Source organism: Physeter macrocephalus, chromosome 7 (genome assembly GCF_002837175.3).
Source record: "Physeter macrocephalus isolate SW-GA chromosome 7, ASM283717v5, whole genome shotgun sequence".
Classification (NCBI taxonomy): domain Eukaryota; kingdom Metazoa; phylum Chordata; class Mammalia; order Artiodactyla; family Physeteridae; genus Physeter; species Physeter macrocephalus.
The window spans coordinates 145712245-145726926 of NC_041220.1; the positions used below are offsets into that span (position 1 = coordinate 145712245).

At 61.2% G+C, this 14682-nt stretch overlaps 3 protein-coding genes across 4 annotated transcripts in view; 2 read left to right on the forward strand and 1 right to left on the reverse strand.

The window, feature by feature from the left end:
* The window catches only part of SLC49A3 (solute carrier family 49 member 3), a 7068-nt gene extending 2082 nt beyond the window's left edge, over window positions 1–4986 (forward strand). Inside the window, 8 exon segments of the mRNA XM_028492577.1 lie at window positions 1992–2018; window positions 2020–2115; window positions 2829–2981; window positions 3256–3316; window positions 3319–3371; window positions 3768–3894; window positions 4064–4185; window positions 4924–4986. Coding sequence (XP_028348378.1) covers window positions 1992–2018; window positions 2020–2115; window positions 2829–2981; window positions 3256–3316; window positions 3319–3371; window positions 3768–3894; window positions 4064–4185; window positions 4924–4986 — 702 coding nt within the window.
* On the reverse strand, window positions 4974–8171 carry MYL5 (myosin light chain 5). The gene is made up of 7 exons (XM_028492579.1): window positions 8115–8171; window positions 7677–7784; window positions 7438–7513; window positions 6511–6615; window positions 6022–6100; window positions 5463–5511; window positions 4974–5117 (listed from the first exon to the last, which is right to left on the reverse strand). The coding sequence occupies exons 1-7, from the start codon at window positions 8169–8171 to the stop codon at window positions 5019–5021; spliced, it is 573 nt and encodes a 190-aa protein (XP_028348380.1). The 3' UTR covers window positions 4974–5018.
* A 1631-nt stretch (window positions 8172–9802) lies between these two features.
* ATP5ME (ATP synthase membrane subunit e) lies at window positions 9803–13350 on the forward strand. Of its 2 annotated transcripts, XR_008617948.1 has the most exons (6): window positions 9803–9986; window positions 10949–11109; window positions 11535–11887; window positions 12196–12250; window positions 12712–12810; window positions 13275–13350. XR_008617948.1 is itself a non-coding variant. In XM_024119162.3 (4 exons), exons 1-4 carry the CDS (start codon window positions 11852–11854, stop codon window positions 13298–13300), a joined length of 216 nt encoding a protein of 71 aa, XP_023974930.1. In that variant the 5' UTR covers window positions 11751–11851; the 3' UTR covers window positions 13301–13350. The 2 variants fall into 2 exon arrangements, 1 of the variants encoding a protein (XP_023974930.1); XM_024119162.3 differs by lacking the exons at window positions 9803–9986; window positions 10949–11109 and having other exon boundaries at window positions 11751–11887.
* The last annotated feature ends 1332 nt before the right edge of the window (window positions 13351–14682 follow it).

Sequence of the window (14682 nt, forward strand, 5' to 3'; positions counted from 1 at the left end):
TTAGGTTGCTTCCATGTCCTGGCTATTGTAAATAGAGCTGCAATGAACATTTTGGTACATGACTCTTTTTGAATTATGGTTTTCTCAGGGTATATGCCCAGTAGTGGGATTGCTGGGTCGTATGGTAGTTCTATTTTTAGTTTTTTAAGAAACCTCCATACTGTTCTCCATCGTGGCTGTATCAATTTACATTCCCACCAACAGTGCACGAGGGTTCCCTTTTCTCCACACCCTCTCCAGCATTTATTGTTTCTAGATTTTTTTTTTTCCAGTATGTGGGCCTCTCACTGCTCTGGTCTCTCCCGTTGCGGAGCGCAGGCTCCGGAAGCGCAGGCTCAGTGGCCATGGCTCATGGGCCCAGCCGTTCCGCGGCACGTGGAATCTTCCCGGACCGAGGCACGAACCCGTGTCCCCTGCATCGGCAGGCGGACTCTCAACCACTGCACCACCAGGGAAGCCCTGATACCAGTCTTTTTGTAGAGAATACATTAGAAGAGGGATAAGACTAGAGGCATAGAAATTTGAAAGGAGAGGCTTATGGTAATATTTGTGAGAAATGTTAAGGACTTCAACTAGGGTAGTGGCATTAAAAAGGATGTAAAGAAAAATGGCATGTTTAATAGACGTAAATATGGTAGGTAGATAATAATTGTGATTGGATGTGGGGTGTAACCATGAGAACTACCTCATGGTAACTACCTCATGTGGTAAGGATTGAATGTTATACATTGTTAGTTAACTATTAATGGAGTACCTAGGGTATAGGAAGTTCTCAGAATGTTTAGAAATATTATTCAAACTGGTAATCTATATTAGTACCTATAATAGTGATGATAATGATGATGATGGTGATGATGATGATTAGAGGTCTGTTTTCATGAAATGCATATTAAAGATAACATCAAGAATGTATGTATTAAAATATTTTTAATCAATATATCAACAAAGCCAAGGTGGGGGAGAACTTCGAGAAGGATGTTGCAGAAAATGCCAATAGCTATAAAGGATTTAAGTAAGAATATATGTTGAAAATTATCCATTGCAACTAATAGCAAGGTAATTATTAGGGACCATGGCAAGAAGACTTGCTATGCAGGACTGGGAATAGAAGCCAGGAACAGTTACCTGAGACATATCTTAGGACCTAAAGTGTTACTCTTCTTTCACTGTTGACAATGGAGTCACTTGTGGCTACCAAATCACCATATCCTTCTTGAACAGCTGCCTAAGCACAGTCTTAGAATTTGTGATAATTTTCAGAGGAGCCTAATATCTTGGGCTAATAATTTAGCTCACTTAATTGATTCCATGGTTGCTATTCCCTATTGGAACATAGAGATGGCACCAGAAGTCTGCACCTCTCAACCCTTTAATCAACGATCTGTATCTGACATACTCTTTGAGATCTCCTGGAGTATGTGACTGGTTACTGCTTGGCACTTCCAGGCATGGGAGACACCCAGCAGGGACTCCCTCTATATTTTAGCACAAACAGAAATTTGCACAGCTTAGTTTGAACAATCAGCTTTACAAACTTAAGAACTTTAGACATTTCCACCTAGAGTTAAAGTCTGTCCCTTGTGACTCTTTTAAATGGTGTGTAAGGATGTTGAACAATAAGTGTAAACCATTTCCAAAAAGCTTGGGCTGTAAAAAGAAGGGCAGAGATAGGGTGGTAACTAGAAGGATATGTAAGAATAAGTCTCTTTTCAACACAAGTAAGACTTGAGCATGCTATTCATGTTTTTGACACATTAATTAGAAACTTGACAACATTTTCAGTATCAGGGAATTATAAGTTACAGATTAACTTGAAATGACTAGGAATAAACCTCCCTAAGGAGACAAAAGACCTGTATGCAGAAAATTATAAGACACTGATGAAAGAAATTAAAGATGATACAAATAGATGGAGAGATATACCATGTTCTTGGATCGGAAGAATCAACATTGTGAAAATGACTCTACTACCTAATGCCCCTCCCCTTTAGCTCGCAAGGAACATGGCCTACGTCATCCTGGCCCCTGGCCGCATGCTTTGGGGGCAGCATTGGCATCTTCTCCAGCTTCTCGTCCCTCCTGGAGCAGATCCTCTGCGTGAACGGCTACTCCAATGTGGGTGCCGACCCCGCCCTGAGGGCCCCGTGGCAGGACGGAGCTTTGGGGGCCTGTTACCCCACAGGCTCTTTTCCGCCGCTGGTCTCCCGCTGGTGGCTGTGGAATGGCCCATGACCTCCCCAGGCGCTGGGTTTCCACACCTGGACGGGGTGATGTGGGCGCTACTGAGATGCTGTGTGAAAATTTGTGTCTGCAGACAGTGGGGTGGTGGCTGTGGGGAGGGGGTGCTGGCAGAGCCCAAGTGTGTTCCACTGGGATTTCGTGTGGCGCTTTCCCCCATACCCCGCCCACCCCAGCCCCGTGGGCCCCTCTGATGTTGGAGATGCAGAGGAGAGGGCCTTGCTCTGCTCATAGCATCTCTGGCCGTGCCCTCCACTGTCTGCATCAGCCCTGGGTGTGTTCGGGCCCCTCGTGTTCCCAGTTTTTCAGGGGTGACTGGCACTGAGGGGTGTCTGCAGTAGCCAGGCCCTTTCTCTAGCAATTGTTGAGTTTCTGGGTGGGCGTAACACAGGGAAATGGCACCTCCAGGGGAGGACACCTCTTCCCCCAGCCAATGGTGCAGCCAAGCCTTCCGTGTCATCCTGCCTGGGCCTCAGGCTCCGTTCAGTGACGCTGCCGTGGGCTCCCCGGTGACGGCGTACATCCTAAGGATGAGGGCCTCCTCCTGGGGCCCAGATGACAGGGTGCCCCCGCCTCCTCTCCTCCTCCAGGAATTTGCAGGCCTCTGTGGGGCTCCCTTCATTGCGTTTGGGGTCTTGAGGGCACTGCCTCTTGGCCTGTATGTGGACCGGACCAAGCATTTCACTGGAGCTGTCAAGATCGGCCTCTGCCTGACATCTCTGGTCTGCGTGGCCTTTGCCCTGGTGAGAGTCCTCTGAGCCGAGACCACCTTGCACGAGTCCAGGTGGGGTGCCCCGGGGTGGGGGAGTTGGCAGGTCGGCCGTAACGGACATCCAGACCCACTCCGGCCCAGGCACTGCTCGTTGGGCTGGGCCCTGAGTGGGACAGGCTGCATGGCCTCTCCGACCTTGGGCACGGCCCCGACCCCCCGGTGCAGGGCCTGGCTGGGTCTGGGCGTCTAGGGCTGTGGCACATCTGGCTCCTGCCGCATCCGTCTATGCGGCTCGCTGCCCCCAGGTGTCCCAGCTGGGGGGACAGACCGTTGTGCTGGCCGCCACCTGCTCGCTGCTGGGGCTCTTTGCTTCTCAGCGGCGCCTGTCACCATGCAGCTGGCTGTCGAGTGCTCCTTCCCTGTGGCCTGGTCCTCGTGCTGGGGTGGATGCCCATCCCCCAACGCTTCCCTGGGGTCCCAGAGACCCTCCCCTCAACCCCCCAGGCCACACAGCACGTGACCTGAGCGCCTGCCGTGTGCTGGCCTGCAGGGTGAGGGCCGCAGCCTGTGGGGCTCCGAGGGCGCAGGCCAGCAGGTCGGCCCCCACCCAGCCCTGGGAATCTCCCCTCCATGGGCCTCTTGGCGACTTCCGCTGTCCTTGGTGGGCGGGGGCAGGGCACCCACGGCGGGGGTTGGGGGCGTCGGGGTGGGGTCAGAGGGCAACAGGCCGAACCTCAGGCTCAGCCTGGTGGGAGCAGCCCTGAGGCCCTTAGGAGAGCTCAACCTCTAACCCCTATGTGACTGGTTTTGAAATGAGATCAAAGAGCGACAGGGAGAGTCGGAGAGTGAGAGAGACAGAGACCGAGACCGAGAGCGTGAGAGAGACGGCAGTGGGGTCGGCCGCCAGAGAGACGGCGTGTTGCACGCCCACGTCCCCAGACCTGGTGCGGTGACCTCGGGACTCAGGGCTGTGAACCCACCTTTGGGGCCGGGACAGGGTCTGTCCCCGGGCTCACTCTGAGGTCACGGTTGGTGGGGTCCCGGGTCCCCTGCACCCGGGCGGGCACTCTGGCACTTGGGGAGCCTCGGCAGAGCTGGGCCACGTCTCCCCAGTGTCCACGCTGCTGATGGCCGGCCTGTGCGTCCTCTTCAGCTGCCTTGGGGTGCTCTTCCTCCCCACCCCATACCGGCGCCTGCAGGCCGAGGCCGACGCCAGCCCCTCCATCCAGGAGGACGTGCGCCCAGCAACCTCGGCAGCCACCCCCCGAGGCCCCACCGCGGCCCCACCCCCGGCCCCAGGAGCCCCTCCTGGAGCCGGTGCTCCTGGCTCTGCCTCCCTCCCCCCGGGAGTCCTCCGAGATGTCATGGGGCCCCTGCAGCGGACCAGAGGCCGGGGAGCATTTGGTGTGATGAGAAGCGGGCCTGGGGACGTGAAGGGGCGGCCAGGAGAGGCAGGCCCTGGTCCCCTCGGCTGCACCAGTCACACCTGAGGCCAGGACGGTGCCAGCATCCGGGGGGCCCGGGGTCCTCAAACACAGGCAGTCTGGCCCAGGGGACTCCCTGTGGATGTAGCCAGGAGAGCTGCCGCTGTGTAGACAAGAGGCCGCTGACCGGGCGGGGCGCTCCAGCGGCCAGGCCGGACCCAGGCTGGCTGGGGCAGCGGCTGCGTATGGGGAGGCTGGCCTGGCCTGGGGGCACGGCTGAGGGGCGCTGAGTGAGCTGGGGGTTCTGAGGGCCCCAGCATGGCTGAGTCTGGAGTGGACAGGTGTGGGGAAGGCCTTCCTTGAAGAAGCCTATCCCAGAGCCATGCTCAACCTCTGCTGAGCCCTGAATGAGCAGCCCCCCAGCCAGGCGCTAGCACAGGTGGGGAGAGCAGGTGGGGCCAGGCTGGGCTGGAAGCACAGGGTGGGCCCCAGGCAGACGCTCCCACCCCCTGAAGGCCCTTCTGCCCTCATGGACACTCCCACCCCCAGGGGGACCCCTTCTCCCCCCGCAAGAGACACTCGCTGGCTGGTTGGTGGGTTCACGTTTACTGAACTGGCCACAGCCCAGGGGGTGGGGGTGCCCCTCACTCCTCTTCCTCCCCGTGGGTGAGCACGTAGCTCGGTGCCTTGTAATCCAGGTTGCCTGCCGCGTCGATGGTGGAGAACTGGAACATCTGGTCAACCTGCGAGTTTGGTGGGGGTCGTGAGGCCCAGGCAGGGGTGGGAGGGAGTGGGAGGGTCCCCGAGGCCGCAGCCAGCAGGTGAGTTAATTACAGGAACTGGACCCCAGGCTCTGTCTTGTTTCTGTGCTTGGGGGGAAGGAAGTGGGGGGAGGCCCTGCAGAGCAAGGGTTGGGGCCGGGGCGGGTGTCTCCCCTCCTGGACACCGGGCATCCCACCCTCCCCAAGGCTGCAGCCTCTGGGGGCCGAGGCACATCCCCCTCCTGAGCCCCCAGGGCCCTGAGAGCCATGCTTGGGTTTCACAGAGGGCCTTGGGGAAGGAGGTGGGGTGGGGGTGAGGGGACAGACCTCCTCAGCAGTCATCTTGTCGGCCTGGGACATGAGCAGCTGCCTGATGCTGAGGACAGGAGGGAGGGGCCAAATTAGGCTGCTCTGGAGAAGGCATGGCCCTGAACTGGAGGGGTGGCCCCGGGGGAGCCCCGTGACGGGTCCACATGGGGGGGACAGGGCTGCTCCGAGGTGGGTGTGCCCCCCTTCAATCCCACCCGCTCACAGGGCAGGTGCCTCTTGGGAGCCTGGCTCCGGGTGAGTCCTGGGCACTGGGGTGGGGTGGGGGGGTGCCCACAGGGAGCCTTCCCTGACCCCCACACCCCTGGGGGCCAGTGCCTGGCACACCGAATAGGTCCGTTCACGTTGCCTGGCTGAAGTAGCCCCCAAAGGGGCTAAAGACCCAGCGATGGTCTGAACGGCAGTGACCACCGGCCCCGTATGGGTAGGGCTGATCGTGCCCTCGGTTACCCTGAGGCACTCAGGATCCCGGGCAGGGCAATCCGGACCTGAAAGCTGGGCGGGGGGGTTGGCACTCCTCCTACCCTGGTGATGCCCGGGCGCCTGCGGCCACACTTACTAGTCCTTGTTGATGCTGCCTTTGCCGGCGGAGTCCAGCATCTTGAACGCGTTGAGGATGGTCTCCTCGGCATCCGTGCCTGCCCACAGGAGGCCTTGAGTCCTGGGCGTCTTGGGGTCCACGCCCTTGCCCACTCAGTGCCCTGAATGGCCTTCCCACTCTGAGCACCTGGGAGACCCTCAGCTCCCACCCCAGGGGTACTGTTCTCGGGGTCCCTTGGGTCCCGCTAGGCCCAGAGCTGGGCGAATTCTCAGTGAGGGACAGAGGCCCCCATCAGTGGGTGAAGAGGTGGGTCTGGGCTGTCAGCTCACCCACCCTGGGGGGCTGACGGGGCCCCACAGAGGTGGGTCCCAGAATGCCAGGTCCTGGGGCTTTTCAAGAGATCTGCAAATTTGGGTTTTTATGTGAGACGTGTGGATCTCTAAGTGCTTGGAACCAAGTAAGCGCGCACACCGCGCTGGCAGACCCGCGGGCTGGCCCGGCACTCACCGCTCAGCTTCTCCCCAAACATGTTGAGGAACATGGTGAAGTTGATGGGCCCCGAGGCCTCCGTGAGCATGGCGTCCAGCTCCTCGTCCTTGACGTTGGTTTTGCCTGTTGCAGACGTCGGGGGTGGGGGTGGGGTCACAGGGCAGGAGTGTCGCCTGCCCTGGCTGCCTTGTGGTCCATACAGGTGCCCCACGGGGCCGCCCCCCTCCATCATTCTCCAGGCAACCCCAGAACGAAGATGGGGAGACCGGAGAGAGGGAGGTGAGCCAGTGCAGGCACCCTTGGCCCAGGCGTGGGGGATGCAGGTTCTGCACCCCAGCCCCGGGAGGTGGACTGAGGGGGGAGGGGAGCCAGAAGGCCTGTGATCTGTTACCTGGGTGTGAGGGGGCCTGGAGGAAAGGCGGGCACCCCCCAGGTAGAAACCAGCCTGCCCCCGCCCCAGCTCCGAGGGCAGGGCCGCCTCAGGCTGAGGACAGCCGCCCCAGGTGGGGGCGAGGGAGGCCCGCGGGCTGGGCCGCGCCGCCCGCAAAGGACGAGCCTGTGGCTCTTCGGGGGAGCACGGCGGGCCGCCCTGCCTCTCCCAGCCCCATTCCTGGGCCTCCTTACCGTGCCTGGGGTGGGAGCGCCAGCCCCACCCCCCTCACAGAGGCATCAGCCCCTTCCTCGAGCTCCTTACCCCGCCTCCCGCTCCGGGATGCCCGTGCTCGGGCTGTGCCACCCTCCCATGATGCTCTCTGCCAGCTCTGATCAAACGAGAGGGCAATTTCTCCCCAGGAGAGGCCCACCTCCCCCTCAGCGCCCACGGGAGCCGGGTCAGGCTTTGGGCCGAGGAGCGCAGCGGGGCTCTCGGGGACCGGAGGGCGCTCCTGGAGCCGGAGGGCGGGGCGTTGGGGTGCTGGGCTGGGGTTCTGCCCCTGGGGCACATACCCAGGGAGGCGTAGGTGTCCTTCAGGTCCTCCTTGTCAACGAAGCCGTCTCGGTTCTGGTCTATGAGTGTGAACGCCTGGAACCGAGGCCAGGTTCACTGGGCTGCCCCGAGTGAGGGCAGGCGCCCCCTTTCCTGGCTCTGGATCGAGGGTCTTGTCACCTGCGTTACATTCCCCAGGGGACCCCTCACGCATGAGCTTCTGGGTGGAGGGGTTCCCCATACAAGAGCAGGGCCTCACCTCCTTGAACTCCTGGATCTGGGCCTGCTCAAAGCTGGAGAAGACATTGGATGATGCCCTCTGAGCCCGCAGGGCCCCCCCTTCCTTCTTCTTGGTCTTCCTGCTGGCCTGAGATGAGAACACCAAGGCTCAGGGTCCCCCAGCCTTCCCGAGGGTCTCCTTGGGGGCACCCAGGCATTTGGGGAGACTTAATGCAGAGGATGGGTGGACCATGGCATTTGGGGCTGCAGGAGGCCCCAAGCCCGTGTCCCTGGGCTGGGGCAGCTGCAGGTGCTTGGCATGGTCGAGGGACCCCTGGGGGGCCCCTGACAGAGCACAGCACCCAGGGTGCCCCCTGAACTATGCCGTGCTCAGTCTGCAGTCCAGCCAGGAGGACCAGGGAGCAAATGAACCATGCCGGCGGCCAGAAGGTGGCAGGGCTTGTTCTGGGGATCCCACTAGGGTGAAGGCCAGGACCGCCACCTTCCAGCCCCAGGCTGTCACCAGGGCTGTCATAGGGCACAGACCTCCCCCAAACCCCAGCACAGGCAGAGACCCTCACACACGTGCACAAGCTCAACTTGTGTGCACACGTAATCGGGCAGAGCACACTCCTGCGTGTGACACGTGCACACACCCCCATCCACGCGGTCACACACGCACATCAGGTACAGACGCGCTCACCATGCCTGGGTCTGCCCGGTGCAGTGGTCTGGGCCCTCCCTGCTGAGGTCGCCCGTCTTAAGTCCCTCCCAGTCCCCCAGGACAGCTCAGACTCTGGATGCCACTCCCTACAAGGACAGGCTCAGGGCCACCCGGGGGACTGGGCAACTGCAGAGCAAGCTCTGGCAGCCAGCAGTGAGTCAGACGCCCCCATCCTGCTGGCCCCATAGACCTCCAGCCTCCGGGCACCTCCCCGCCTGCCCCCACCCTGGAGCCTGTGTTCTCCTGGCTCCTGTGCATCTCTGGGGTGACCTGCACATGGGTCAAGGGCCTGGGGACTGTGGGAGCCAGAGGAAGGGGCACCTTTCCCAGACTTGCACAGAGTTACTGTGAATGACCCCGGTGGCCAGTCAGCAAGCGTTCCCCGAGTATGTCTGTCTGCCCTGGCCTCCCCGCCTTGGTGGCAGAGGCGTCCCAGGCCCTGACCCCAGCCCTGGGGCCAGCCCTCCTGTCCCCACGGCAGGGAGCTCCTTGCCTGGCCCTCAGAGGGGGATGACATTTCTGGGATGGAGGATGGCCCATATGGGCTGGGCTGGGCCCAGCACTCAGCCAGATCTTCCTGCTACACCATGGCCCCAGGGGCAGAGTCTGGGGAGGGAACCTGGCCCAGGTGCCCGCTGGTGGTGCCAGATGTTGGAGGCCACCACAAAGTCAGGGAGAAGATGCCCTGGTCCTTGGTGGTGGGGAAGTACAGAGTTAGTGGCAGGAAGGGATGGGGTGGTGGGTCTGCAGGCCGAGCAGGAGGAGGCCAGTGGGTAGATGAATTGGGCAGATGGGATTCCAGTTTCATACGTGGAGAAAATGTTTTCTGAGCCTCCGGGGCCAGGTCTGGGTGGGGATCGGATGCGCTGCAATCACTGGGTGGGGGTCCTCAGGGGCACATCTCTGAACCACACAGCACCTGCTGCGCTGCAAGACGAGGGGCGCACGCCCTCTGTCACGTGCTGCTCCTGAGGTGCTGCCATCCGCGATCCCGGGGCCAGCTCACCATGAGGAACGTGGCTGGGGGGGGTGCGTGACCCGCCTGGAGGGACCTGGGGGCTCCTGGGGGCTCTGTCTGGAGGACCCCTGGAGGGCTAACGTGTGACCGATGTGGGACACCTGGGCCTGGGCTGCGCAGGAACCCGATCACTCCCAGCCGGGCGGGCCTGGGTGCGACGCCGGGATGGACCTCGGCCGGGCTGCGGGAGTGGGGAACAGCACACCGAGAGGGGTAGGCCCATGGGGTCTGTGCTCAGGAGACCCAGACTCGGGGAGGGCCAGAAGAGGCTAGCTGAGCCCCTGGGGAGGTGCCCTGCGGCCGGCCTCGGTCTGAGTACAGCTCTAAAGATAGCCGCAGAGCCTGGCTCCTGGGAGAATATCGGGATTCAGCACGGACAGCTGGCCCTGACAGGTGCAGCGGTGTCAGCAGGCGGCCCCTGCGTCCTGAGCCAGGTTGGATGGCCCCCCCCGACCCCCGCCCCCGCAGTCCCCAGGAAGGACTCTGGGCCAATGTGGGTCTCCCCAGCTCCAGGGGTCTTCCCTGGGCGGTTTCCGTAAGCGTGTGTTCCTGGGCCTGTGCGTGCCCTCCGCTGGCCGCCACTCCCCCCCGCACCGTGGAAGCTACTGGTATGTGGTCCCCCCACCAGCACTCTGGCCCCACCTTCAGCCCCAGAGAAATTTATTTTTGATTCTGGAAAAAGGAGTTGCTGAGGAATCTGGTTTATTTTAAAACCCAGGGAAGGGAAAACACATTTGCCTCCTGAGGTCATCTGTCCGGCTGCTCCAGGGCAAGACAGAGGTGGAGGAGTGGTGCTCAGCAAGGCCACACAGCACGTGGGCGGTGGAGGAGGGTTACTTTGTGCCTTGAGGAGTCAACGTGTGCTTACAGCTTCCTTGGGAAGGAATGAGTGGGGAGGGGGCGGGTCAAGAAGCCCTCCCCCCACCCCAGGCCCCGCAGAGGCCACAGAGGACGGGTGTCAGGCAGGAGTCCTCAGAGGGTTCAGAAAAGAGCCCGGCTGCCCTGTAGGATCCGCCTTGGCGTTCCCACTCCCAGCCCAGGAAAGAGCACAGGTGATTTACTAGTTTCCCAGTGGAAGGCCCAGAGCCAGGACTCCCCAGCAAATGGAGGGGCAGCAGGATCTGCTCAGGCCCCTGGTGGCTGCCGAGGGGCTTCCCCTTGGTGCAGATTTACTGAGCACATTCTACGTGCCCTGGAATTTTGGTCCCTGCATTCTGTTCTCTTTAGAATCGTAAGTGATCGCCCCTAGCAGTGGAGCGGGGACGCTTGTGAGCCCCCAGCCCCGGTTCTCCGGGAGTTTATGCCTGGAGCAGCGCAGGGCCCAGGGCATGGGGGGGGGGTCCTCCCACCAGACCCCCAAGCCCCGTTGCCATAGGAACTATGTGTCAGCACCGCAGGCTCAGTTGGGAGGCTGTCTGGCCACCACTGCCCATCTCTGGGCAGCCTCTTTGCACACCTGGGCTCGGTCAGCTGTGTCTTCGCTGGAGCTGACCACAGATCTGGGGGAGACAGTCTTCTCCTCTGAGGGGGCCAGAGAACCCCACCAGTGCAACCTCTGCCTCCCCAGCAGAGGGCAGCAGAAGTGAGAGTGAGGGCCTGTCTGATGTGAACCTTGAAGCTTGGGGCTGCATGACCCTGAGCGCCGGAGTCGGGGAGACCGAGGGAGCAGGCTCTGCTAGGGTGGCCTTCTCAGGAAGACCTGAGCCCCCTTCTGCTGGAGAGGCTCCTAAGGTGAGGAAGCTCTAGCTCTGCTGGGGCGCTGGGTCCGGGACCGGGGGTGGGGGTGGCAGGAGGGGGCACCCCAGGCAGTGCGGTCCCGGGAAGCGACTCGGAGGCCACATGGTCGGCCTGGCCTGTCTGTGAGCCCAGAGGGGCCGGCCACGGCCACCCCTCTCTGCTGGGAGCCGGCCTGCACTCAGGTTACATTTTGTACCCGGACCCCGGATTCCCTGACCAGAGCCTCGAGCCCCTTCCTGGGCTGTCCTCTGGGCTGACCTGGGGCTGCTGCGGGCCTGGACAAGCCTCGGCGTGGCTGGGGCCGCACTGCAGCAGTGGGCGGGGCGGGACAGCCCAGGGAGGGAGGATAGCGAGCACTCTATTTCGCACTTTGTAATGTGGACTTATACTTTTCAAATATTTGTACCTGTGGTGTGCAGGCCTCGATTTGTGCTCAACCTGGTCCGAAAACGTCAGTGCCTGGAGGCGTCGCACCCGCTCTGGGGAACCAGCACGTGCCGCCTGGGCCACTGCGCATGCGGAGCCAGTCGCGAGCCGCGCGCCTGGTGACGTCACCCCTCCGCGAACGGGAGCGCGCGCCGTTCTCCCTCCGGCCGCCAGGGGGCGGCTCCGGCGCCTTCTCGCTGCTGACGGCGCATGCGCCCACGGTGAGCTTCTGCGTCTCCAACATTTTCCGGGCCCTTGCGGCGTCCTCCTCGGTCCAGGTTGTGCTTCCGGTGCGAAGGTCACGGACAAGATGGTTCCGCCAGTGCAGGTTTCTCCGCTCATCAAGGTGAACTAGGTTTCGCGGCCGCGGCCGGGTGCTCGGCTCCGCGTGGGCCCGCGCGTGAGCGACTCCGTGGAGCTCGAGACCTCCGGCCCGGCCTCCGCCCGGCGGGACAACCACCCCTCTCTCACCCCCCCGCGCCCCGACCCGGAGGCTGCGATTTCCCACCCCCCCGCATCGGCCCCAGACGCCGCGGGTGCGAGCCCCCCCTTTCCCTCACCCGTCCCCCGCTCCCAGGACCCCCGCCCCGCGGGCTGAGAAAGCCTCCGGACCCCGGTTCCGCTCCGCCGGTTCTGACCACCCTTTCCCCGCAGCTCGGCCGTTACTCCGCCTTGTTCCTCGGCGTGGCCTACGGAGCCAAGCGCTACAGTGAGTGACCACGGGCGGATACAGCCGTCCCAGCCCACGGGGCGCTCACGGGGCTTCCCGAAGACGGTGCGGGGTCCCGGGTGCCAGGCAGTAGACGCGCTCGGGCAGGAGAGGGGGCAGGGCGGGAGGCGCCAGACCCAGAAACCCGAGCGGGCTGGACCCTTGAGCGCCGCCGCGGCAGGCGTGTAGTTTGGCCGGGCAGCCCCTTGCAGCACAGAGGCCTGAGTGAGGGCTGGCAAGACGCCTGGGGTGGCAGCGGGGACCCTGTAGCTGCCCTCCGGGTTGGGCTCTTTGTTGAGGAGTGAGTGTCAGGCCTTTGCGTATATCTAGGTAAAGCAGATACTTGTGGCGTTCACAGTGCACTCGAAGATGACTTTGCTTGTGGATTGAATTCCTTTTACTCAGCGCTTCGGTAAAAAAGTTCATTAATATCATCCCTCCCCTTGTCTTTCCTTTAACAGATTACCTGAAACCCCGGGCAGAGGAGGAGAGGAGGATAGCAGCTGAGGAGAAAAAGAAGCAGGATGAGCAGAGACGCATTGAGAGAGAGCTGGCAGAAGGTACTGGTGTTGCCCAGTCTCCCAGATCTGCTCTCCTCCCGGGTTTTTAGACACAGCTGCCGCTCCAGATGAGCCCCCCATGGGGGAAGGGCCGCCGTCTGATCCCTCCTGGCCCCTGGGTCCTCTTCTGGGGGAGCGGGCGGGAGAGCAGGTGTGGGTGTTGGGGGTACACGGTGGTAACTCCATTTAGTGAGGCCTGGGCCCCTAGGCCTTGGAGGTGAACTGTCTGCCACCCTCAGAGAGGCCCCAGGACCAGACCTAGGCTCACGTCTCCCTGCCTGCGGCAGCAGGTTCCCATCAGGACGGGCAGGGATAAGGAAGGCCCAGGATGGGAGTGGCAGCAGAGCGTAGCCAGGCTCACCGTGGAATGAGATAGTGGGTGGTTTAACACCCAACGTCGAAAGTGGGCCCTTTGGAGGGCCCGAGTGTGTAATGGCATGTCTGTTTTCATCCCAATCTTTCAGCCCGAGAGGACAGCATATTAAAGTGAGCCTGCCTTTCCCCGGAGCAGTGTGGGTGAATAAAGCCTCCTGTACTGTGTGATTCTCTGACTTGCCTTTACTGTCCCCGCTTGTTGGGTTTCTGGACTCAGACTGAGCAGTTGTGTGCCTGCCTGCCTTCTCAGGTTATGTGGGGTGTGGATGGGGAGGGATTCCAGAAGAACCAGTCAGTGGCCAGTGCATAAAGCGTGCGGGATGCACAGAACCTCCGTCGCCTGCTCCGGGGTGTCTGTGGCGGAGCCCAGAGGATGCAGTCTGTAGCGGAGACACGGCTGGCCAGGCGTTGTGAGCGCTGCTCGGTCTTCTATGCTCCGAGCCTGGCCCAGACCCTTGGATGGGCAGGGGAGGGGCAGGCTTTGCAGATGGTGGGGGTGGAGATGGCCTGATGCCTTTACGGTTGGGACCTGGATTTCCATCGCCCTCCTGCACATTCTGCTCTTGACCCCAGGGAGGGGATGTGGCCTCCTGAGGACCAGGCTGGGGTGCAGCTAGGTGTTCAGGGGGCTTAGGCCTCTGTGCCTGAGCAGACGGCAGACTCCACCCCTGGTGGCTGTGGCCTTTCATCCCCAGACCTGGTGTCAGAAGTTGCTGTTCCCAGTTTTGTGCCAGGAGCAGATTGCCTAGGCTTAGAGCCCTAGTTTATTTGTCAGATGAGTTCATCTGCAAACGTGAGGAGAAAGTGAGAAGTGGCGTACAGCCCCGTTTTCAGTTAAGGTGAGGCTGGAGTGCGTGATGGTGCACACCCCCTGGGGTATCCTGAGGTTGGTGGGTAGCTGGCACTGGGTCCCCCTGGGAACCTGGAGGAGCCCCCAGTCGCAGGTCCTTGTCACCACCAGGTGCCACTGTGAGCTGAAGGTTTTGTGGGGCGTGTCCATCCCCCACCCCCACCCCCCGCCACCGGGAGCGCTGGCAGCATCTTGAACGGCCTTGAAACAACTCAGTTGGCTTTGCAGTTCTGGCCAAGGCTGCAGCCAAGAAGAGTTTCCAGTATCTGGAAACATTTGTTTTGGAGCTAACGTTATGAGTTAAAAGTCCTTAATTTCTATCAGGTAATTTAGCACGCATTTCAAGCGTGAGTCTTGCGTTGTCCCATTTGGGTCTGACTCGGCTTTTCTTCCTGGCTCAGGACCATTAGTTAGGTCCTTGGAGGCCTGTGTTTGCTCCCATGAAGGAAACCTCAGCGGTGCAGGAGGACTTGGGCAGCCCACGGGCGCTGGTCCGTCAGCGCGGTCCAGAGCAGCTCCCAGGCAGCGTCTGTTACAGATGCTTTCTGCACAGATCACTCAAGTCTGATCGCTGCTGTTCTCACAGCCTGCACCTTCTGGCAGGATCTTGTGCTTGGTCACAAGTGAACGTCCTCCGCCAAATAAAA